Source organism: Cloeon dipterum, chromosome 2, assembly GCF_949628265.1.
Source record: "Cloeon dipterum chromosome 2, ieCloDipt1.1, whole genome shotgun sequence".
Lineage (NCBI taxonomy): Eukaryota > Metazoa > Arthropoda > Insecta > Ephemeroptera > Baetidae > Cloeon > Cloeon dipterum.
The window spans coordinates 10,864,666-10,887,474 of NC_088787.1; the positions used below are offsets into that span (position 1 = coordinate 10,864,666).

A 22,809-nucleotide genomic window follows, 5' to 3' on the forward strand; every position below is an offset into this window, starting at 1 on the left:
ACTTTCTACTGTTTTTAGGATATAGACGTAACTGCGTGCTGAAAGTAATACGTAAAAAATGCGCTAAATCTTTCAAAATAACTTTTCACTAATTTTTTCATGTCTTTTATCTTACCATCCTAAATTAAGAGTTCATGGGGCATCCAATATTATAAGTACAACACACCAAAATGAAATACTGATTATTATTCATATATAAAAAAGCTTTTATTTTCCATCAACTCCCATCTAAAACGACTTACAGCGGTCATGTCAATCGTTAAAACCGAAAAACAAAATATTTATCATTGTGAATATGACTATTACGCTAATGAACCAATGTCTACCATATTGTTTACAGATTAAAATGTAAATATGGGTTTCGCAGACACAGAACGAGAAGAGAAAACACCAGTGAAATGCAATGATTGGTTCGAGTTCAGCCCTGCGCCGTGTCGTCCTCCACAAAGTCTCTGGCCTCTTCGCGCGTCACACACTCGACGTGGCTCACCTGAAGCGAATTAGTAATTAATTTCAAGACGGTTAAAAAGAGATTGAAACGCACCTTGTTGCGGAATTTGACACCGTAGAACTTGTTGGCGTGCTCAAGCAGCTCTGGCCGGAAAGTGGTTGTGATGAACTGCGCCTCCTTGGACAGCTCGTGAATCATGTCCGCCACTGCCTTTCTGTGTTGTGCATCTAGAGCCTGGAGGAGATAACTTTTTAAGTGAAAGTTGGGAATTTTAGATGTTTCATTTAATCATTTGCCACTAAACAAATGTATTTATTAACAAATTACACTTGAATAGTGATCAGCTGAATTATTTAAATAATTTTTAAGAATATTTTTATAACTTTTGAGTTCTTTTAAATAGCAAACAATTTAAATTTCAAGCGTTACCTGATCGATTTCATCGAATAGGTAGAAGGGAGCTGGGTCGCACATCTGGATGGCGAAGATGAGGGCTAGAGCCACCAGCGACTTCTGACCACCAGACAGCTGGTTCATCTCACGCATTTCCGCAGTGTTGCTTGTGAACGAGACACGGATGCCAATTCCAGAATAATCGTATTCTCCACTCTGTCGAAAAATTAAGGCTCAATTATTTTTTGTATGGTTTCATGAAAAATAAAAACAGCGAAGGGTGGACATAAATTTCCAAAAGATGTACATCAAAATTTTGATTAATAATTTCCTTGGTAAATTATTTAAATTTAATTAAAATAGTCGTACACCGCTGTCGTTTAGAAAATGTTTAAATTTTACCTGACCGCCACCCTCTTGCTCAATGTCCTCATTGTTCTTTCGCATGACAAGTTGGGCAGTACCAGCGGGCACTAGTTTCTTAAACACCTCGCTGAAGTTCTTGGACACCTGCTTGAACGTCAGCTGGATGGCCTCCTGCTTGCGCTGCTCCAGCACGTCCATCAGCATGTGAATCTTTTCATCTCTACAAGAAGGAGTAAACTTTTAGTAAGAAATTGGGTTTTAAGACAAAATACGGACCCTCTCTCCAACTCAGCGTTGCGGCTGTTGAGTTTTTCTCGCTGCTCAGAGAAGCTCATGAACTGGTCCAGCGCCTTTTTGTTCACGTGGCTGTATTTCTTCAGATGCTGGTTTGCCTTCTCCATTTCCTTGAACAGCTGTGAACAGAAGAGGGGAGAAGATCAGTTTCAGTTTCCAGCAAATATCAACAAGTTTCAAGAAGTTTCCAATCAGATATTTTCAATATTAGATTTTCAAACAAATTCGAAATTTTTAATATAACTTCTTTTCAAAAAACGTTTAAATTTTTAGAAAAAAAATATTAAAAAATAATTCAAACATCTGAAATCAAAGACAAACTCACGTTTTTGGTGCTCATGTTCTGATACTTGTCGAAACAGTCGGAGGGGAGGGAGCCGAGGTCGCAGATCTTAGCAGTGCATTCATCAATTTTCTTCTGCAACATATTCTGCTTTGTGGCCATCTTGTCGAGCGACCTGGCGTCCTCCTCGAGCGCTTCCTGTGCCTCCTTCTCCTGCCCACGCCACTTTTCCAGCTCGCCGTTGGCCGAGCGCTGCTTCTTCATCAGCTCGGACAGTTTTTTCTCAGCGTCCTTCAAGCTTGACGTAACCACGTCCTTGCGCGAGTCTATGTTTGTCAACTCAACTTTGCAGTTCTCCAACTGCCGCTTCCGGTCTTCAACCGAAATTTCTTGCAGCGCCTTGAATTTAAGGAGATGATTTTTTTAATTGAAATCCAAGAAAGAATCAGTTGAAAAGAAGCTTAATCACAAGACATGGACATTTCAACCTCAAGAAATTTCCAAAAGCAATAAAAAATTAATTAGGAAGCTGACCTGAACGAGTTCGTCCTTGCGTCGGATGAGATTGTTGGTCAGCAAGTTCTCAAGCTTATTCTTCTCAGCTTCGAGACGCATACGGGTGCTGAAAGCCTCCTTATTTTCCTTGGACAAGCGCCTGATGTCGTCATTGAGGTTGTCCACGACGTTCTGGTCGCTCGAGGACAGCGTCGTCATCAGTTCCTGGTGTAGCTCATTCTCCAGGCCCTCCTTGGTCGTCTGCATGCCCTCCAGGCTTGACTTGAGCTGCGCCAGTGACCGTTCCTTCGGGCCGCGAGACCGCTCGATCGCCGACAACTCCTCCTTTGCCAGACGAATGTCCGCCTTCACCTTGTCAAACACGTCCCTAATAGCGAGATTTTTTTAATTTTAATTATCAGAGCAGAAGAATATTTTAAATAAAGGACAAATATAGCCAATTTTTTTTCTAATTCTGTAGTCAAATGAAAAAATACGTAAAAATTTTGAAGTATTTTTTTTAAAAAGTAGGCTTCATCACCAGGCATTAAAAAACTTAGTGCAAAAAATTATCAAGAAGAACCAGAAAAATCTAAAAAAGCAAGACCCCTCCTTTAAATTATTCCACTTTAAATTCAATTCAAAAAACTTAGTTTTGGACAGTTTTAATTCAAAGGGACATATTTTATCTGACAAAAAAAAACAAATTAATTAAAATTGTGCACTAACTTTGACTTGCTGTTCCTCGTCTCAGTCTGCTGCATCTTTGAGACAATCTTGTTGATTTCGCCCTCGGTATTCATGAGATCGGCGCGCAGCTTGCTGAGCTCCTCCTCGCTCCCCTTGATCTGCGCCATCAACTCAGAACGCGTCTTCTGGATCTCAAGACGCGAGCGGCTCGTGTTGAAGTAGCCGCCGGTCAACGAGCCCTTGGACGACACCTGATCGCCCTCCAGAGTGACGCAGTCCAGCTGCGTGGTACGCGCCAGCTTGGTCGCCACCTCCAGGTTGCGGCAGATCAGGGTCTTGCCGAAGATGTAGCGGATCGCCTTGTCGTACTTGTCCTCGTAGTTCAGCTTCTTCACCATCGGCAACGCATCCTTAAAATCAAAATATTATAAATTAATATTTCTAAGTGTTTTTGCTCATAGCATGATTATTTTCATAGCATTTCCACTTAAAATAGCTACATTATTTGATTGATATTTTAAAATTAAATTTATTGAATAGCTATTTAACCAAACACAATGAAATATTTAAAATTAACACGTTTTTTTCCAAATAAAATTGAATAAATGATATTTTGTAAGTACTTACGGCGCTCTCGGGATAGGCGATGTCCTTGACGTTGAGCCGGTTGAGCGGCATGAAGGTGACCTCGCCTGGCAGCTTCTGCTTGTTCATCTCCTTGAGGATCTGCGTGCCCACCTTGTCGGAGTCGACGATGTGGTGGAAGAGACGGTTGCCGGCGGTCACCTCCACGGCCGTGTACACCTGCTTCTCGCAGTCAAAGTTCTCAATCACCGGCCCGTAATAAGAGGCGGCAACCTCAGCAAGGTGCCCACCTTTTTCTTTGAAGTGGTCTAGCACCTTTCGCACTGAGTCACGCCCGTTCAGGATCGGCTATAAAGTGTCAGTTTGTTAAACCTTTTTTTATTTTCTTTAAATTAAAAAAAAATGAAAATTCATAGAATATTAGCAACCCTTGCGAGAACTAAAATTATCTCTTAAATGTATTTAACTTCTGATAAAATCACAGCTCATACCTTTCCGGCCATGGAGCGGAGGGACTGGTCGGCCTTGGCCAGGTCTTCTCTCAACGATGCAATTTGCTGCTGAAGGGAACTCTCCTTACGCCACAGCTCACTGAAAAACATTTACCATTGCAGAAGAGGGAAATGATCCTTTGTACGAAAAAAAAAACACTTTTTGTCCCTTCATCTTAATAAAATTGACTTAATATAGAATAATCTGACAAATAACTTACTTTCTCTGTGCCTGGAGTGAGTCTTTGCGCTTCTTGTCATCATAGAATCCCTTGTTGTGGCAGTCGATGTTTTGTCTGTGATTTTCCATCTCGACGTTCAGCTCCTCGATCCGCTTCTCAGCCGTCACCTTCTTCTCAGCATCCTTCTTCAGCTCCTCTGTCAGCCGTTCGATCTGCTCCTTTTTGTCTGACAAGGCTTTCTTCAGCGAACGCAACTCAGTCTGAATCCACTGGTCACGCTGCTCCTTAGACGTGAACTGGCTGCCGCGACCCTGCTTTGCATAGAGCTCCTTCCTCTTCTGCTCTTTCAACGCCAACCTGAGCAAATTCAAATTTGGTTAGCAATCAAAAATATTGCTCAAGTAATTCAGAGAAGAGGGTTTTTAGAGTAAACACAAACTTTCTTCATTATACAAATCTAATAATAATTAATTTTGTATTTAATTTACTATAGTATATTATATTATATTTAATAACTTGATGGAAGCATCACGAAAACATTGAATTCATTTGAAGCCAAAAAATTCTAGTTTAATTTAAATTTTGAAATCAATCAATTTGAAGAATTTAAATTATGATACAAAAATATTCGAGGGAATAAATTTCAATCTTGGAGATAAGTATCATGCATGAATAAAATCATAAAATAAAATGATATAAAATTAAACTCACTCTCTGGTGCAGTCCTCCTCGCGCTTTTTCATCTCCTCATACTTGGGCTTGAGCAGCTCAAGCTCCTTTTCCTTCTGTGCAATCTGGTCTTTGAGCTTCTCAAGCTCCTTTTCGGCTCGCTCCTTGGAGTTGTTATCTCCAGTGACCTCGTCAGTCAGATCCTGCTTGGTCAGCTCGAGTTTGGTGCGCTCCTTGATCAGCTGCTGCGTCTCTGCCTGGCACGTCTCCTTCTCTTCCTTGCACGCACTCACCTTTTGCTTCACCTCCTTCAGCTCTTTCATCGCCATCTTGGCGTTTTCTTGCGCCTTCTGCAGTTTTGTCCGCAGCTTCTCCTGGCTCTCGCCGGAGTTCTTCCTCTGCTGCTCCATCTGAACAAAAATGATTTGATTTAATCAAAATGTTAAAGTTAGTGACAAAAAATGATATTAAAATTATAAATATCGCACCTCATGCAGTTTCTTCCTTGTCTCCTTGAGTTCTCTGTCATGGATTGTGTATTCAAGAGCACGCCTCATCCTGTCCCACTTTTGATACTCTTTCAATTCCTCCTTCTCGTCCTCTAGGGTCTTCAGCCGATCCTCGATCGTCTTCAGAAACTCCTTGATTTTCTCCACTTTCCCAGTAGTTTCTACAAAGAAATAAATTTTAATGAATAAAATCCTAGAGCATCTTTAAGAAATCCGCACCTCTAAGAATTCCCTGAGATTCCTCACGACGTTCGTCGTAAACCCTGGTGCCGGCGACCTCCCTGAGGAGCTTCAGCCGCTGTGAATCAGGTGCTGTGGCCATTTGATTGATCTAAAAATCCCCAAACATTAAAAATTCCCTCTAGATATCATTTAAAATAATCTCTTGGTATACCTTTCCCTGCTTGACGATGTAGTAGGGGTTGGATCTGGAGAAGCCTGCAGACTCGAGCAGATTCATCACGTCCGCCCTGGTGACCATCTTTTTGTTCAAGAAGAACTGGTCCTTCTTGGCACCGATCATTCTCCTCACGCAAACCTCATCTTTGTCAATCTAATAAGACAAAATAAGTTATAATTTTGTATGTGAACCAAAAAGCGGGAAAAACTTACGGGAAGCCTGCCGTCAGAGTTGTCGAAAATGATCTCAACGTACGCCGAAATGACCCTGGGCCCTGTTCCTTCGTGCAGCAACGCCTGCCGCTGCTCTGTCCGCAGGTGGCAGTACTCATCGCTGAGCACAAACTGGATGGCCGAGAAGAAGTTGGACTTGCCAGACCCGTTTCGCCCGACTGTCGCAAAGAATTATAAAATCAGATTATTTCGTATCGAAATTTAAACCTAAGTAGAGAACACTCACCAACCACATTGTGCATGGGGTCGAAAGGCTCGACAACGGTCTGTTCTCGGTAGCTTTTAAAGCCCTGGATAATAACCTGAAAGGGTAAAATAACAGTAATCAGGGTTTGTTTACAGTCTGCTGAAAAGTGGGAGGGAATGCGCCGGGGCCGGATTTCACCTTTGCGACGGCCCCGGATATGCAGTTCGAGATGGAGGGCTCACCTGTTTGATAAACATAATGCTCTTGAGGCGAAAATAGTTCGCTCCAGCTCAAATCATTTGAAAACAGTCCGAATTCAGCTGACAACTCGCGTCTACTTGGCGCTTAGTTCTGTTTTGACTTAAATGATTTTACAAGCTGCCGCATGATGGCGCTGCTATTACGCGCCATACGCGCTGAAGTCTTAGAGCACGCGGGAAGAAAATGAATCAACCAATGACAAGCCACAAAATTTTTGTTCTCTTTCAATGATTGGTTTTGTGTGTGCCTCTTTCTTATACGGATCATTCATTGGTTGTCCGCCTGTTTTATCATCAATCATCATTCATTATTTACAAAACCAGTCGAACTCACATGGCGATTGTGTTTGAGAAACATTGATGCATAGAATTCAGTGTTTTGTGCCTTTTTAAGAGATATTAACGTTGCCGCAAGTTTGTAAAATGGGTGACAGTGACGACGAGCAGTTTTCGGACAATGATCATTTCACCGAAAAGGAGAAAATGCTCTTGGAAAAGCACAGGAGCAAAATCAACAAGAAATCCAGCCGAGTGGAGGTGCCAAATTAATTATTATATCGATTATATCTTTAGATTTTCTTAAAAATAAATTTCTATAGGAGAGTGTGCTTGGATTTGACGATTCCAGTGACGAAGATGAAGAGCTTATTGAAGGGGACGAGGACGGCGAGGACATGGAAAGCGACGACGTGTTGGATGACAGCGAAGACGATTTGCCGAATTTGCATAACTGGGGAAAAAAGAAAAAGGCCTACTATGACGCGGACTTTGTTGACAAGGATTTCGGAGGTGAATTTCAATAATTTACTAGCCCAAATTTCATTTTCACGTTACGTTATTACAGTCTTGAATGAAAAAGAGGAGGCAGCTGCAAAGCTGGAAGAGGAGGAGGCTCTTCGTATCCAAAAAGCGCTGGCTGAACAGTTAGATGAGGACGATTTCTTGTTGGGATTTGACGAAAAGGTTGAATTTAATTCAATTGTCTGTAATTTAAAATTTATGAAAATCTCCAGCCCGCAGGAAAGAAGCAACAAGATGACGTGCAGCAAAAGGAGGTGAAAAGAGACCTGAGCTCTATGTCAAATCGAGAGAAGCTGGAGATTTTCCGCCAGGAGAATCCTGAGTTTTCCAGTTTGGTAGAGGAGTTCAAAGGTGCGTTTACCTGAATCTCAAGTAAAAAAATATTATTATTCAAATTTAAACAGACAATGTGGACATTCTGAAGAACTCGGTTGAGCCTATCAGAGAAATGTTGACCAAGGTTGACATCTCGGCAGCTGAAGACGGAGTTAATTTGTCAAATGCACTGGAAACTTACTACCAAGTCTTGTCAAAGTATAATAATTAATCGTTTACAAACAGTTCCAATTCTACAATCTTTTTCTTTTAGCTACAACATCAATTTGAGTTTTTACTTGCTGCTGAAGGCCCGTCGGGTGTCAGTGAAATCGCACCCTGTAGCTAGGAGGCTGCTGCAGTATAGAGTTTTGCTGAAAAAAATCCACAAAAAGTGGATTGTCTCCAAGGAAAATAATCTCATTCAGAGAATTCTAACTCTGGCTGAGGAGCAGATGCAGAAGAGTGTTCCTCTCAAGGAAATATCAAACAAGTAAGAATAATTTTTAGAAGTTTTGCAAAAAGTGATCTTTAAATAATAGTTTTCCTAAAGTCACATTAAATGACAGTGCTGATTTTTATAATGTATAAACAATAGCTTTTGAAGAAATTTAGTTTAACTTTGCTTGTGGAGATAATTTTAATTTAAAAAAATGGTTATTATAGAAGTTGTTAAAGTAATTTTTCCCTCATTTTTCTAGACACAAGCTGTTCGTTGAAAAGCTTTTGGACACTATTGATCTTACCAAGGACGAAAGCAGTGAAGATGAGCAGCAAGAGTCTGAAGGTTTGCATTTTAATAAATTCACAGATTGAATTCAAATTTATCTAATCTATTCCAGATGAGGAGATGGCTGCAAAGGAAAAGGACCAAAAGAGCGACGCCGAGGAGGAAGGAGCGGAAGAAGATTTGGACGAAGAAGGAAAGCGGAAAATCACGTATCAAATTGCAAAGAATAAGGGTCTGACACCCTACAGAAAGAAGGAACTGAGGAATCCGCGTGTGAAGCACAGGATGAAATACAGAAAAGCCGTCATCAGGCGAAAGGGACAGGTACGTAAATTTATGTTCCTAAAATGAACAGTTTTTTAATTCATCAATTTTCTGTTAGATTCGGGAGCACAGGCCAGAGATTAAAAGGTATGGAGGAGAATTATCTGGAATCAAGGCTTCTGTCACAAAGAGTGTAAAATTCAAATAAATTATAATGTGATAATATGTATTTTATCAATACTCTATTCTTTTTTTTAATTGGTTTCAAATTCTTTAACGTGAAGATTTTATTTATAGCGTGACATGAAGTCTTAAGTCAGGGTTGCATAAAATTCACATGTCATGTTAAAAGTACTCTCGTTTTCATACGTTTTTTTTTCGATTTTTCAGAATATCTTGTAGATACTTTTTATTTTTTAAAAGTTTTGATAGTGTTTAATAATCAGTTCAGGTTAAAATGGCCAAGAACTTGCTACTTCTAAAAAAATTAATTGAGGATTGAGGGGTTATTGTAATGCAATAAAAAAATTTCCTGAGCAGGTAAAAAGAGAGCTAGCAAGCAACATACAAATTAGTCGCCCTGGGTGACAAGGATTAGGGACAGGGTTATAACCGTGTGTTGCCTTGAGGAAAATTTGCCCTGCGACTCAAAAGTTTTGGAAACTCAAATTCAGGTGACAGTGTGTGCTTAATATTATTTTGAAAGGTGTGCCATGTGAGGATGAAACAAATGTTTTCCTCTTAAAATTTTAAATATATTGGACAAGAATTTATGAGTATTAAAACATCGTAAAACTTTTTTTACAACAAAGATTTTTATTTCTCTTAAGAATTATACAAACGCTTGCTTTATTTGTTTCCTACATTCTGCATAAACTCGCGCATTGGGTTGAACGTGTATTGCATGTGTTTGTCTCCTGGACCAAGAAAACTGGTGCAGGTCATATTTGAAAAATTATCAATGTACATTAAAAAAAGATATTTTTGAAGTCTCTATTCATTTTTAAAAAATTTTACAGCGCATAACGCAAAAGATATACTTTTGGCAGAGTACTGGCTGCTAAATGCGGGAGCCTCCTTCACTTTAGCCACTGATATTGGCTCCAGAGTCGACGCTGAAGGGTATCTCGAGGCGTTTTGGACTCTGGCCCTAAGAACGTAGCGGTAGGATATGCTCCGAGTGCCAACAAAGGACAAGTAGTCTAGAGTCTAGGAGTTGATCAGTCGAAATGACGAGGTGCAGTCCGCGGACATGCCGGGCGGTTTGCCGACATGCCACCCCTTAATCGTTGTTTTTTGGGTTCTCGAGACAATCGGCAGGGCAGTGGCCATATTGTTTGCAGATCATACAGTAGAGGTACTGGCAATCTTGTAGTCTGTGTCCGGTCTGTTTGCACAGGAAACAAGTGTATTTCCCGTCGGAATCTTGTCTTCTTGGTGATCGTCCTCGATACGACGTCTTCGTGGGTTCTTGGTGATGGCCTCGTTGGGAGGGTGGTTCAAGTAGGGCGCGCGGCTCGCTGGTGCTGGAGGCGGCCGCTAACGGGTCAAATCTTACGCACATGGAAACTTGAGCGGCGCGTATCTCCTCGTCCACTCGAGCTTGATATATCTTCATCGTCTTTTCGGCCCTCAACGCCAGTTGTTTCGCCTCCTTCAGGGTTCCCGGGTCAAACATGCCGATTTCCCTGAGGAGATCCGTCTTTAGTCCATGCATGAATTGGGAAGTCGCTCTGCGGTCCCAATAATCGTCCCATAACTGTTGGGGAATGTCGGAATCCAGTGGCGTGACTTCGCGAAGTTTTCGCAATATACTCATCAGATTGCTGTAATAGCGAAACACGGAGTCTGAATTCCTTTGTCGGCATTCGTTAAATTCTCTCTCCAATAGGCACCTGTTCTCAGGGGGTTCGAACTCGAGTTTGAATGTTTTCTTAATTTCAGAGTACGAAGTCAGTTGCCGCAGCTTCAACTCCTGGACGAAGTCGCGGGCTTCATGCTTAGTCCGCACGGCCATCGCGATCCTGAGCTCTGCTGGAGTCAGGTCGGGTGTAAGTAAGATCAGGCTCTCGACTCCAGCGAGAAAATCTTCTAAAGTGGTGGCATCTTCTTCTCGCCCGGAGAACATGGGGATAGTTTTCAAGTTGAAGTACATGCCTATTCCCAACTGAAAGGGTAGTTGGTGACCAATCGGAATACCTTCCAATAAAGGATGGTGCACCCAGCGGGCTGGTTGTGAATTTCCGGCGGAATTGATGGTGTGGTGGTCAGCTGACAGCAGCGAAGCCGATCGAGGAGTGTTCTGCCTTCTGCCCCCGGCTCTGACTTCAACAGCATTGGCCTCTTCTAGGTCTAACCGTTCCGGCTCCATCCCTTCTCTGGATCTGCTCACTGCCAAGCTGCTGCAAGGCGCGCTCCTGCAACACACATTTAGCCTAGATGAGCGGAAGCAAAATAAGTGATTGTCGACGAATTATTTAGGTCCAGGCCGATAAAAATATCTCACCTGGCCTTGAATAAATTAGCCCACCTGTGTTTAGCACTCATATAATATTGTCTTCTTCTCCGTAGTGGACGTCGGCTGCGTCCGGATTAGCATTGCCTGAGCACTCACTGTGAAAATAAGAGGAATCAGGTGATCAGACTGATCGGTTACTCTCAGGACGGGGTGTGTCACTTACATAGGTAAGGATTTCCCTGCGACAGATAGAGGAGTAAATGCGAGAAGCTCAACTACCTCTGCCGGCCGTACCTAAGATCTACGGGGATCTGTTTAGCCTATGGCTCTCCCGTGATTCATCGGTCGCCAAGTAATCTTTAGAGCTGCGGTATAGCGATGAGGGCTGAAGCCTCCTCTAGCTCTCTCCTGAAAGTGGCAGTCTAGAAGCGGCTAATAGAGTAGTCCTCTCTGGGGGTGGCGACCTCTCTGCTGAGCGGTAGCTCGCTATCTGCCCTGAGGTGCGCGTCGGCGGCCTTTTTATTCACCTTGTTGCTGGTGGTGGTGGATGGAGGGTGGATCCAGCTCCGGTGTGACCCTCCCCTAGTTCAGGTGATTATGGAACTAGGAGGCCCCTTCTTTAATTAAGGTGGCGGGGGCAATATTTGAATGTTATATCTCCTATCAGATAATAACAACAAGCTCCAGAAGTCGAAGCACTTCAACGCGCAAACCTCCCTCGTATTGCACGCCTTTTTCGCGCCATTTTCTCCAAACCGGCCATCCGCAGGCAATCAACAAAAAAGCTTTGCACACGCTGCGTCATCTAGCGTGTAAATCTGGAAGCCGAATCTAGAGACCAGACAAATGGCCGTCTCCAGCTGAGAGTTGGAATGTTTTCGTCCGAGCTGCGGCTGATAAGCGAGCGCGAGAGATAAGTGTCGAGGGCCGCGGGCAAAGAGCAGGCAAGACAGTCATCGGACACGGCCGCCCGGACCAGATGGCAGCGAGCGCGTGCTGAGAGAACTGCGCAATGTCGACGCACAAGCCCGGCGGCCAGCCCGGCCGCAAGCGGGTGCAGGTGAGCGCGCGAGCCGATTCTGGAGTCGACTTGTGTAATTGCCTGTTTCGCCCTTTGTGCAGGTGTCGTTCGTGATCCGGGACGAGGTGGAGAAGTGCCACCGGTCGGGCGTCAACTCGCTGCAGTTGGACCCGCACCAGCAGCGCCTCTTCTCCGCCGGCCGCGACTCCATCATCCGAATATGGGACACCAAGAAACTCCAGGACCCCTACGTCCAGTCCATGGAACACCACACCGACTGGGTCAACGACATCGTCCTCTGCTGCGGCGGAAAAAACCGTACAAACTTTCACCCTTTCTAGAGGCTTTAAAATATTTGTCAGGAAAACTGCTTGATTTTTGACAGCACTGAACACGTTTTGCCCGCGTTTTTTGGTATGTGTATAGAAAATTTGCATGGTGTCACTCAATATCAGATTTTTACGTGTCGTGTGAGTCACTCATTTAAATTAGTCTGCGGAAATTATCGTCTATCTGTAACTTTGCTTGGCAGCAGCTGACTTGTTGGTTGCGTCTAAATGATGCAACGAAATAACTGTCAAACTCTCTCGTTGGTATTGGGTTGCGATAAGGCTCGTTTAATCCAAGGTTTTCTACTCTGGTTTTTAATTCCGGCAAAATAATAATGCTTTATATTGGAAATTTGCTCTAAATAATATTAAACCTTTTGATTTAATTGAGTTCCGGGAAAATAAAATCTTGACAGAAATCGGTTTTAAAGTTATCCTAAAAACTCTTTGTTCAATAAAATTTAAAACAAAATAATAAATAAATTTTGGACATGACTAATTTTTGTAATTTCCTCTTCCAGTTATTTCGGCGAGCTCGGACACGACTGTGAAGGTATGGAACGCGCACAAGGGCTTCTGCATGTCGACCCTGCGCACCCACAAAGACTATGTGAAGGCGCTGGCGTACGCCAAGGACAAGGAGCAGGTGGCGTCGGCCGGCTTCGACAGGGCCATCTTCCTGTGGGACGTGAACACCTTGACGGCGCTGACGGCCAGCAACAACACGGTGACCACCTCCTCGCTGACCGGCAACAAGGACTCAATTTACAGTCTGGCCATGAACTCGTCCGGCACCGTGCTGGTCAGCGGCAGTACGGAGAAGATCCTCAGAGTCTGGGACCCCAGGTCGTGTGGCAAGCTGATGAAGCTCAAGGGCCACACGGACAACATCAAGGCGCTGGTGCTGAGCCGCGACGGCACGCAGTGCCTGTCCGGCAGCTCGGACGGCACAATCAAATTGTGGTCCATCGGCCAGCAGCAGTGCGTCGCCACCATCAATTGCCACACGGACGGCGTCTGGGCGCTTCAAGTAATTAATTTTTTTATGTTTAGCTCACCTTTTAACCCAACAATTGTTGCGTTTTTCGCTCCCATTTCATAGTGTTGCATAACTTGCTGATAAATGCAAATAATCTTTTTTAAATGGCTTTTCTAATAGGTTGGGGAGAGGAATTTATTTTTTATTCGCTTAGATTTTGGTCTAGCAATCATACCCAGCAAATTCGTATCTCTCATTTAATTTGTTAAATTATTTGGGTTTTAACTTTAAATAAACTGCCAAAATTGTAAAATATTAATCAAAATTAAAACTCTACATGAGTCATTAAGAAAAATCAATATTTTAGATTAACAAATGTGCTCTTTTTGCCGGCAAATTAAATTTTCCATTCATGCAGACCAGTATCTTTATTTACAGCTCTATTTAAATGTTTGAAATAATTTAGCTGCAAAGCTAGTTATTAAATTTGATGTCCTTGTGGTGTGACAGGCGCCTGACTCGTTCAACTACGTCATTTCTGGCGGCCGAGACCGCAGAGTATACGCCACAGACCTGAAACAGACTGAAAGGAGCGTTCTGGTCTGTGAGGAGGAGTTGTCCGTTTTGAAGGTGGTCACCACTCCAGACCAGCAGTCCATGTGGGTGGCCACTGCAGATTCAACCATCAGAAATTGGGTGAGTCTTGGTCATACAAGCATTTTCTCAAACGAAATGGATTTTAAATTTTTATTTTCCTCATTTTTGGTAAAATAGTTTTGATTTCCAGCAGAAGTTATAAGACCAGAAAGACCATTAAATTTTTCAGTCAATTAAGAACGTAATTAATCTTGGACTCAAATTGAGATCTTGACTGGAAATGTAATTATTCTCTAGAAATAATCACTTGAGATAATGGGTAAAAGTAAAAAATGTACTAGTTTCGAAAAATTTAGAATATTTTTATTTCCATCACTGATTTAAAATATTATGTGATAATTATTTCACTTAATAAATAATTCATTTCTGTCAAGGTTCAAGGTTCAGAGGTTACTATATTCAAACCAGCATTTTTGCTCAGCAAAAATTATATTAAAATGGAAATCATTTATTTCTATTAGAATAAACTAAAAAGCAATGGAAAGGAAGCTTCCAAAAAAGTAAATTGTTCATTATAAAAACCTCACTGGAATTTTTAAAACAATAATATCAAGAAAATCGAACAGAAAACAATCATTGACCAAGCTAAAAGTGCTTAACCAAGACGGAAAATTATATCTTTTTTTCGCAGAAACTGCCTGTAAAAGATGGTAAGCTGTTAGACGAGGATGGTGAGGAAGCGGACAAGGGCAGCGGGCAGCGGAGGGCAAAGTTCTCGGAGCCTGAGCACGAGATCAAAGGCGGCCCGGCCATAATCGAGTACCACGTGCTGAACGACAAGAGGCACGTGCTGACAAAGGACACAGAAGGCTGCGTGTGTCTGTACGACGTGCTGCGTGCGAAGCAGGTGTCCATGCTCGGCCGCACAGACTTCAACAACGAAGTGACCGAGCGCTCCAAGAAGCGGGTCTACGTGCCCAACTGGTTCAACGTCGACCTCAAGACTGGGGTAAAAATAAATTATTCTTATTTTTAAAAGTTTGATAACTGTATTAGATCTGGAGGCTTCATAAAAAAACAAAAATAAAGACAACATTAGGCTGAATGTTAAGCATTTCCTTTTCTGTGCACGCAGATGTTGACCATCCACTTGTGTCAAGAGGAAAACGACTGTTTCTCAGCGTGGGTGTCGGCGCGAGAGGCTGGTTTCTCTCAGTTTGAGTCGCCAGACTCAGTCGACCAAAAAGGTAAACCTCTTGTCCCATTGAATTCTACAGCTAATTTTTCTGCTGAATTTAAATTATTTTTAAATATTCGCCATACTATCTTTTCACCATATTTTTCACATTTTAAAACTGCACTAAACTTAGTCTAAAATTTAAGCGGATTATTTTCTATACCTAGATTTTACAGACAATTCTATAACATTGATTAAAAATTTAATAAAAAGAAAGATTTTTACCCACACGTAACATTGGAGCCATACGTGGGCATTCAAAGAGCCCTTTCACACTTAGAACCTTTTAAAGGATCAGAGAATGAATTGCAACTTGTGTATTATTGCAGTCAATTACGGCTCTCTACTTCTGCAAGCGTTACTGGAGCACTGGTGGCGTCCGAACGGAGAAGAGGACCTGGAGGGCGCCAATGGTGATGCCCACTCAGGCCATCAGGGCGGCAACGACTTTTTCCAGGTGCCGCCGCACACGCCCCTCATTTTTAGGTAAGAGTGCTCCGTTGAACCCTGATCAAAACTGATTTTTATTGTTCGTTTGGGGTTCCAGTGAGGTTGGAGGGCGCACCCTGTACAGACTGCTAGTGAAGGACGCGGGAGGCGAAACGGAAGGCCTGCTGCTCAACGAAACCGTGCCACAGTGGGTGGTTGACAAGAACCTGCCCAAGTTCATCAAAATTCCTTTCTTCCTCCAGCCGCATCCCTCTTCTGGCATCAAAAGTGTCAAAAAGTAAGTAAACCAGATCTGGTAGGAAAGGGAGACTTAAATTAATTAGATGCAGCATAATATTCATTGCCTATGTTTTGGTTGGAGGTTGATAAGTGTGTTAAATTTTTAGCCCTGAGATTTTGGGTTCAACAAATTTAGAAGATTGAGGCCTTTTTTGGGTTTGTTCATTAAAATTACAGATATGTTTTAAGAGAAATTATTTGACAGTTTTGGCTCACTTCCAATATTTTGCTCTTTCCTGGGATGGTAATTTATTATAGTATTTTTGCTTTTCTTAATTAGTTTTTCACTAGTATTTTTAGCCATTTGCCCCATTTTTAAAAATTGCTGCTATATAAATATTTTCTATTTTATGTAAAACCTTATCTTAAGGACGTACATAATTCAAATCAAGAAATCAATATAAGAAGTCAATTTTATGGCTTAGCTAAGAGATATTTCACTCCAAATCTGAAAATAAAGGCTTTAGAAACTTGAATTTGGCTAATTTTTTAAATGTGAGAAAAAAGAGCCTAGAACGTGCCTTTCTATTTCAAATTTAATCGCGAAAAAGACTCATCATAAACATATCAGGCTCAATTGCTGATAGCAACCTTATAATCAGAGTCATCGTATATATTAAGATAAGAATATTTTGATACCAGAATGGATTTTAATATTATCATCAGTCCCTGTCATGTTTAAAATTGAAATCAAAGGAATTCGATATCATATAAAACGTTTGCTTAAACGCTTAAACCTAAATTTTAAGGTTTTAATAATTAATATTACCTATTAAAACTCATTATGCTGATGGTCCAATTGTATCTGTTGGCGCGGGAATGTATGGAATGGTGCGTTGACAGATTAAGAATAATGTTAAAATCAAAATTGAGAAAAATGAGGTTGAAATAATTGAACATTTTTATTAATTGTGCAGAGATTCAAATAAACAAATCATTTGTACGATTGACTTTGTAATTCATATTTTATCTAAATTCTTTAAAAAAAAATTCAACCCTCTACCGCAGAAGCGAAAAGAAAATTTCCACTTCCAACTAAGATTATTTTATCTCTAATTATTTGTAACGTCTTTTATAGATTCTTTGTTGTTTACAATCGTAGGAAACGCAAACCATTATTGACGTGAAGTGTCACTTAAGCGTCTTGATTCATCGAGATTGATCATAATCAGCAAGTCGTGCTTGGATTGCTTTCAGGGAGCGGCTGATAGCTAACGATTTTATCCAGATCCGCAAGGTGGCCGAGCACGTGCTGGAAAAGGTGCTGAACGCGGAGGTTCCCGCGTCAGGGGCTGCGTCGGCGGCGCAGAACGGGCCTAACAGCTCGGACCTGGGCGCCGCCGCCGCGAGCCACTCGGACCCTTCGACGCCGCCGGAGGCTCGCGTCGAGCTGCTGTGCAACGACCAGCTGCTGGACCCGAACATGGACCTGCGCACGGTCAAGTACTACATCTGGAAGTCGTCGTCCGACCTGGTGCTCCACTACAGGCCCCTCAAATGAACGAACAAACAATTTCAGTGCGCCTCATCCTACGAATTGCGAGTGCGAACGCTCCTCCCTCCCGCCCGCCTGCCCGCCGGCGATAGTATTAAGCTACGATGAAGCATTCATTCCAGTCAGTTATGAGTTTCGAGATTCCATCAGTAAATATTAATTGATAAGAAGAATTATGATGCCGAGGACTGTATTAAAGGTTATTCACTTTGTGGAACTTTCCAACGTTATCCAGCGTTGTTTCATTCTGTCACAACTTTCCCTCGGCTATCAGAAACATCAATTCCAGTCTTTCTATTTTTTAACTTCTGCTCAGCACATCTTTTAGGCTATCAGTAGGAGCTCACCGGGTCCAAATGGCCCCACCAAGCATCAAGATATTTTTAAACACCAGATATTTGTCTCTAAAGCCACTAGAAAAGTGCGAAAACCAGCCTGTTGATCTATCTGAGCATTTCAATTCACTTAATTAACCACATTTTACCATCTCTGACATTAAGAAGCCAGTAATAGACCTTCAAAAAAACCTAAAATTATTCCATCTATCATTAAATTAAAAGCTTGTAAAAGGAGGTTTATGAGCATAAAAATGGTCATACTATTTTATTTTCTGGTTAGTATCCAACTGTGTCTTTGTAGCGGAAGAAATATGCAGGTGTCCAAAGCAACTGCAGCGTCGAGAGAGTATTGATGATGTGATGCATAAAAGTCGAGCGCATGAAACCAACTTCGCCTTCAGATTTCGGCAAGCAAAGACCTGAAAAATCTCAAAATTCTAAACTTTCCTTTTTAACTAGTTTGTTTTAAATTTTACGTGTTTCGTCTGAAGATGTACATACAGCTTCTTTATTCACTTCTCTTTCTGAGCATTGGCCCCTAAAACTCAATAGCGCAAGAATTGTTCCTAAATCTTGAGGAATGTTGTCAATGTCGCAAATCAGCGTCTGGTCCGACATATTAACGTTGCTTTGAAATTCACACCGTTCCATCCACTTTAAAACAGGAGATGTGGGCTAACAAATTGCAAGTTTTTAATTTTTATTCTTTAAAATCAACATTTCCAATTCAAAATTTTACCTGTGTGAAGGAAGGAGCTATAAGAATGAGGAGAAGGGTTCCAAAAATCACTTCACTTGGGTTTCGCATGAGAGCAAAGTAAAAAACGATATTTTCTGAAAATTCTGCTCCCTGCGTGCTGAATTGTGCTTTGAAATAAATTTAATACACTTCTGCTATATGTGCTGCTCCCGGCGGCCCTCTACCGTTCGGGGGAAATCGACAGGAAATGAAGGGAGCAAAAGCAGAAAACAATAATGGCAGTCAGGTGAGATCATAACAAAAACAAAATCATTAAGCAATCAATTACAACATACTCTCGCTTGAAATTAGTTGTTATCGCAGCGATGAGTAAAATAAATAATCAAGAAAATTTCAAAAATTTATCTCGGAAATCTGAATTAAAATTTTGAGATGGGTTCTTGTATTTTTATAATGATATAGCAGGAAAAAGGATTAAATTTTACCGTGAGTGAGAGCAAAAAAGAAAGTTACGAAATGCACACATAATATGTAATCTCAATAAATCATTAGAAAAAGCTGTTATTATATGACGCATCGCTTGATAATAATAATAAAGAGATACAACAATATGGTGTCATTATTGTCATTATCTTAGTCAATAATGACGAGGCATACACACATTATATAATATTTCATATTCATCATTCAAAATGTTTAAAATATGCCCATGCATTGAAACCAAAATATTATTATGCAAATTCTGTTGTGTTGTTGTTGAAGACAAAAACTTTTTTAAAATACAATTAAAGTGGAATGATACTGGGCAACAATTAAAAATTATTTAAATTGTTGGATGCCTTAAACAATTGACCGATAAACAATTTGTTCAACAATTTGCAATAATAAAAAAATGACCGTCCTACAATAAAAATTCAAATTTTGTTAATTTTCTCCAAAATTTACAGTGCTCGAACATATTTTCTTGGCATATTCCGATTCCTCTCGTCGAGATCTGTTCAACGGTGTATGCCACTTATTGGGGAAACTCTTGGTTTTGAAATTAAATCGGATTTCAAGTAAGGAGACAGCCATTACCATTTGAAATGCACGCTAACTTTCCAGCCAATTTTCTCGAAAAATTACAGCGCTCCTTAGGTCAATTTAGGCTTTAACTGAATCCTAAGGGATGAGTTTATGCATTGGCAACAAGCATTTTCCAGGCTTTTCCAGTATCATTCCTCTTTAAAGACCCTGCTTTAATTGTCGATAACTTTGGTTGCTTGAAGTTCCTCTATAATTGCACCATAAAATATATTCCAGGAAATAAAGACCAAAAATAGCCAAACAGAGACAACTGTTTAATGTGTGGCACATTTTTTATATTATGGCGATAAAACACTACTATGCTTTCGATTATCATTTATTTTATTACCGTATTTAATGAGGATGTTAATATTGAAATTAAATAAACCTTAATAATAACATAAGGTCACTCCACGTCCACAATATAAAAATTACTATAAATATTTTGGTGCTCATCTCTAGTGTCTACTATATAACAAAAATAATTTTAAAAAAACATCATGAGATGACAACAAATTATAAAAGCGCAAAATGCAATCATTTTATTATATTTTTTTCGTAATTTTCTAAGATTGATCATTATATTATTTCGATTATTTCATTCTCCGAAAGAAAGCGAATTGCGAATTCGCGGGCTAGAAGGTGATAAAAGCGACGATTGGGCGCTTTGAACGGGCCGCGCCCACTTTGTTTTCCATTCCTTGTTTTGTCAGGTGGTGTCGTCGGCGAAGTGTAGGCAAACGGCAAAACCACGGAAAGCAAAAGCGACTGACGACTATGGCGGATTTGGAAGATCACATACGTCAGCTGGAGTTCGGGATCAACAAGGTGAATGATCTAGCAATCAGTAAAATGCAAGGAATCCGCTAGTTTCTCTTACTGCTTTGAAATTATAACGCACAAAATACTATAAGCCTGCGCTGTGATCTGCCGGCCGGGCAACTCCATGTCTTTGGTTTTTCTTCATTGTGCCTTTCTCACAAATCGATTTCTTGATTGCAGTCTGTCAACATCGAAGATCTCACTCCCGAAGAGAAATGGAGGTTTGTCCCTTTCTTGCTCGCCGCACGGCTGAGCCCTTTTTCTCACAATATTTTCCTAATTCCGTCCGTGTCACAGACTGGAGCACATCAAGATTCACGAGAAGCACAAAGGACACGACGCGATGCACGCCGAGATGATAATTATCCTGATCGTCACCCTGGTCGTGGCGCAGATCGTGCTGGTTGAGTGGAAGAAACGCCACTACCGCTCCTACCAAGTATAATCAAAAAATAGAATTTTGTTTACATTTTGATGCAAACAATGCTTCACAGATGGTTTCCCTTGTGGGCATGTGGGTGATTCCTCTGGGGCTGTCCTTGAATAACCAGTGGTGGCGCTTCATCTTCTCCTGGCTCCTTTTCTCCTGCATCACCGGCTTGGTAGTGCGCAAGGCCCTTCAGAGGCCGGTCCAGGGCACTACTCCAAGGTATGTTCATACACTCTGAAACTTGCTGTTTGACTAATTTTGGATTGATTCTGGCCAGACTGGTGTACAAGTGGTTCTACCTGATCTATAAGGGTAGCTACTTCCTGGGCATCCTGGGCTACGTCGTGATGATGCTCACCTTTTTCGGATTCAATTTACTTTTCAACGCCAAGCCCACCTCCTGGATGGACTTTGGTCTGCTCAACCTCTTCTACGGACTCTACTACGGCGTCCTCGGCAGGGACATTGCTGAGATCTGCGCAGATAAGATGGCCTCGCACATAGGGGTGCGTCCAGACCTTGATTTTTCTTCAGATTTTTTAGACTTAATTTTGTTTCAGAAAGTAAATGAAAATGTATTGAGGATATAGAAGCTGCTTAATTTTTATTCATTCAAAGTGAATTTGGATTTTTTCCAGCGATAGGACCTTGTATTGCTGAGTCATGATTTCAACTTGAATTTGTGTTTTTGCAGTACTACACGCCGCATGGAATGCCAACAAGGCAGCTTGACTCTGGTGTGTGTGCCATTTGCGGCAACAAGCTGCTTGTCTCCACCGAACAGGAGGGAGTCATCGAAAACACTTACAAGCTCACCTGTGATCATGTGTGAGTCTAATTTTAGCCTCTTTTTTCTTGTACTTAAGAAGTATTTTTAGTATTTTCCAATTTAATGCTGATTAAAAAATGCAGAATCTATTTCTAGTAATTTTACAGAAATGTTTGGATTTGGTCAGTGATTTAAATCATGATATTACAAAACCGTTTTTTTCTAAACTTTCTGCAGAGAATGATAATAAGAAATTACAGTGTGTCAATGCGACAACGTGTCTAATTTACTAAAAATAAGCAAACTAAATCTCAATAATATCAAATTTTTCGCGCAAAACATACATACCGATTTGCACAGATTTGGATTTTTGTTTTAAGATTTAATATTTTTGTTTTTGGCTGCGTTTTACGATTTGATATACTTTGATTGAAATTGGAGTTCCTTAAAATAATTGCTGCCTATGCTAAAAATTTTTCTCGTTCTTTGTTCTGGTCAGATTCCACGAGTTCTGCATTCGCGGCTGGTGCATCGTAGGCAAGAAGCAGACGTGTCCATACTGCAAGGAGAAGGTGGACCTGAAGAAGACGTTCTGCAACCCGTGGGAGCGGCCGCACGTGCTCTACGGCCAGCTGCTCGACTGGATCCGCTGGCTGGTCGCCTGGCAGCCGCTCATCCTCTTCTTTGTGCAGGGCCTCAACTGGCTGCTTGGACTCGAGTGAATTCACTCTCTGCCGACCATAAAAAATGCCACACTATTGTTTTTGTTACGTTACTTCCATTTTTGCATTAAATTTCAGTTCCAAGTTCCTCTCGCAGCTCACGAAATTGGACGGACGAGTTGAGGACCGTTGTGCCTATGTTTAATTTATTTTGCAACCCTCGCGTCGTGCTATTATATAAACTGTGCGATTGTTTATATTTTTTATCGAGGCCCAAGCCTGGTCGCTAGTCTGTCAAAATGTTTCGATTGTAAATGACGACCTAAAGAATATGTTTCGTGATTGTGTTGTAATTCGTAAGTTATCGCCTTGCCTCCAGTCGTCTTTTAAATTATATAAAATAATGTTATTAGACAATCCTTGGTACATTATTAAATAAATTCAAAATTAATCGTACTCCTGTGTATTTCAATTTCTGCCAGTAATTTTTGGTGTTTTTTTTTTGTATCAGAAGGGAGAGTTGGCAAACACAATGTGCGTTTAAAAAGTAGGTTTCAGTTCGGAAACTTCTTAAATAATA

The 22,809-nt window shown here is 41.2% G+C and overlaps 4 protein-coding genes and 1 long non-coding RNA gene across 5 annotated transcripts; 3 read left to right on the forward strand and 2 right to left on the reverse strand.

The window, feature by feature from the left end:
* Nucleotides 1-182: 182 nt before the first annotated feature.
* On the reverse strand, nt 183-6,597 carry SMC3 (structural maintenance of chromosomes 3). Its single transcript, XM_065478411.1, has 18 exons — nt 6,471-6,597; nt 6,268-6,343; nt 6,021-6,199; nt 5,803-5,961; nt 5,628-5,739; nt 5,388-5,569; nt 4,942-5,309; nt 4,270-4,587; nt 4,049-4,148; nt 3,600-3,905; nt 3,012-3,382; nt 2,322-2,670; nt 1,830-2,186; nt 1,487-1,623; nt 1,247-1,430; nt 881-1,060; nt 545-685; nt 183-490 (listed from the first exon to the last, which is right to left on the reverse strand). The coding sequence occupies exons 1-18, from the start codon at nt 6,483-6,485 to the stop codon at nt 419-421; spliced, it is 3,606 nt and encodes a 1,201-aa protein (XP_065334483.1). The 5' UTR covers nt 6,486-6,597; the 3' UTR covers nt 183-418.
* A 219-nt stretch (nt 6,598-6,816) lies between these two features.
* Nucleotides 6,817-8,838, forward strand: Sas10 (UTP3 small subunit processome component Sas10). The gene is made up of 9 exons (XM_065477895.1): nt 6,817-7,025; nt 7,088-7,277; nt 7,333-7,451; nt 7,502-7,640; nt 7,694-7,823; nt 7,879-8,097; nt 8,306-8,391; nt 8,447-8,658; nt 8,717-8,838. The coding sequence occupies exons 1-9, from the start codon at nt 6,912-6,914 to the stop codon at nt 8,804-8,806; spliced, it is 1,299 nt and encodes a 432-aa protein (XP_065333967.1). The 5' UTR covers nt 6,817-6,911; the 3' UTR covers nt 8,807-8,838.
* A 3,034-nt stretch (nt 8,839-11,872) lies between these two features.
* Nucleotides 11,873-17,673, forward strand: LOC135935505 (WD repeat-containing protein 48). The gene is made up of 9 exons (XM_065477893.1): nt 11,873-12,116; nt 12,179-12,395; nt 12,928-13,436; nt 13,896-14,081; nt 14,674-14,991; nt 15,118-15,229; nt 15,549-15,705; nt 15,767-15,946; nt 17,146-17,673. Exons 1-9 carry the CDS (start codon nt 12,069-12,071, stop codon nt 17,447-17,449), a joined length of 2,031 nt encoding a protein of 676 aa, XP_065333965.1. The 5' UTR covers nt 11,873-12,068; the 3' UTR covers nt 17,450-17,673.
* A 350-nt stretch (nt 17,674-18,023) lies between these two features.
* Nucleotides 18,024-18,893, reverse strand: LOC135935507 (uncharacterized). The gene is made up of 3 exons (XR_010574225.1): nt 18,521-18,893; nt 18,258-18,456; nt 18,024-18,200 (listed from the first exon to the last, which is right to left on the reverse strand). It is a non-coding gene; the product is annotated as an uncharacterized LOC135935507 (long non-coding RNA).
* A 1,359-nt stretch (nt 18,894-20,252) lies between these two features.
* Nucleotides 20,253-22,685, forward strand: LOC135936812 (E3 ubiquitin ligase RNF121). The gene is made up of 7 exons (XM_065479779.1): nt 20,253-20,374; nt 20,549-20,589; nt 20,666-20,807; nt 20,863-21,017; nt 21,076-21,304; nt 21,493-21,626; nt 22,067-22,685. Exons 1-7 carry the CDS (start codon nt 20,324-20,326, stop codon nt 22,287-22,289), a joined length of 975 nt encoding a protein of 324 aa, XP_065335851.1. The 5' UTR covers nt 20,253-20,323; the 3' UTR covers nt 22,290-22,685.
* The last annotated feature ends 124 nt before the right edge of the window (nt 22,686-22,809 follow it).

Bases quoted from the DNA above. Each gene is read 5' to 3' on its own strand.
- SMC3 (XM_065478411.1), bottom strand. The intron at 686-880 runs GTAACGCTTGAA...TATCTCCTCCAG, and splicing joins TATTCGATGAAATCGATCAG to GCTCTAGATGCACAACACAG. The intron at 491-544 runs GTGCGTTTCAAT...AATTCGCTTCAG, and splicing joins GTGTCAAATTCCGCAACAAG to GTGAGCCACGTCGAGTGTGT.
- LOC135935505 (XM_065477893.1), top strand. From the start codon at position 12,069: ATGTCGACGCACAAGCCCGGCGGCCAGCCCGGCCGCAAGCGGGTGCAG. The intron at 14,082-14,673 runs GTGAGTCTTGGT...TTTTTTTCGCAG, and splicing joins ATTCAACCATCAGAAATTGG to AAACTGCCTGTAAAAGATGG. The intron at 15,706-15,766 runs GTAAGAGTGCTC...TTGGGGTTCCAG, and splicing joins CACACGCCCCTCATTTTTAG to TGAGGTTGGAGGGCGCACCC.
- LOC135936812 (XM_065479779.1), top strand. From the start codon at position 20,324: ATGGCGGATTTGGAAGATCACATACGTCAGCTGGAGTTCGGGATCAAC. The intron at 20,590-20,665 runs GTTTGTCCCTTT...TCCGTGTCACAG, and splicing joins ACTCCCGAAGAGAAATGGAG to ACTGGAGCACATCAAGATTC. The intron at 21,627-22,066 runs GTGAGTCTAATT...TGTTCTGGTCAG, and splicing joins AAGCTCACCTGTGATCATGT to ATTCCACGAGTTCTGCATTC.
- Sas10 (XM_065477895.1), top strand. From the start codon at position 6,912: ATGGGTGACAGTGACGACGAGCAGTTTTCGGACAATGATCATTTCACC. The intron at 7,641-7,693 runs GTGCGTTTACCT...AAATTTAAACAG, and splicing joins TTTGGTAGAGGAGTTCAAAG to ACAATGTGGACATTCTGAAG. The intron at 8,659-8,716 runs GTACGTAAATTT...ATTTTCTGTTAG, and splicing joins TCATCAGGCGAAAGGGACAG to ATTCGGGAGCACAGGCCAGA.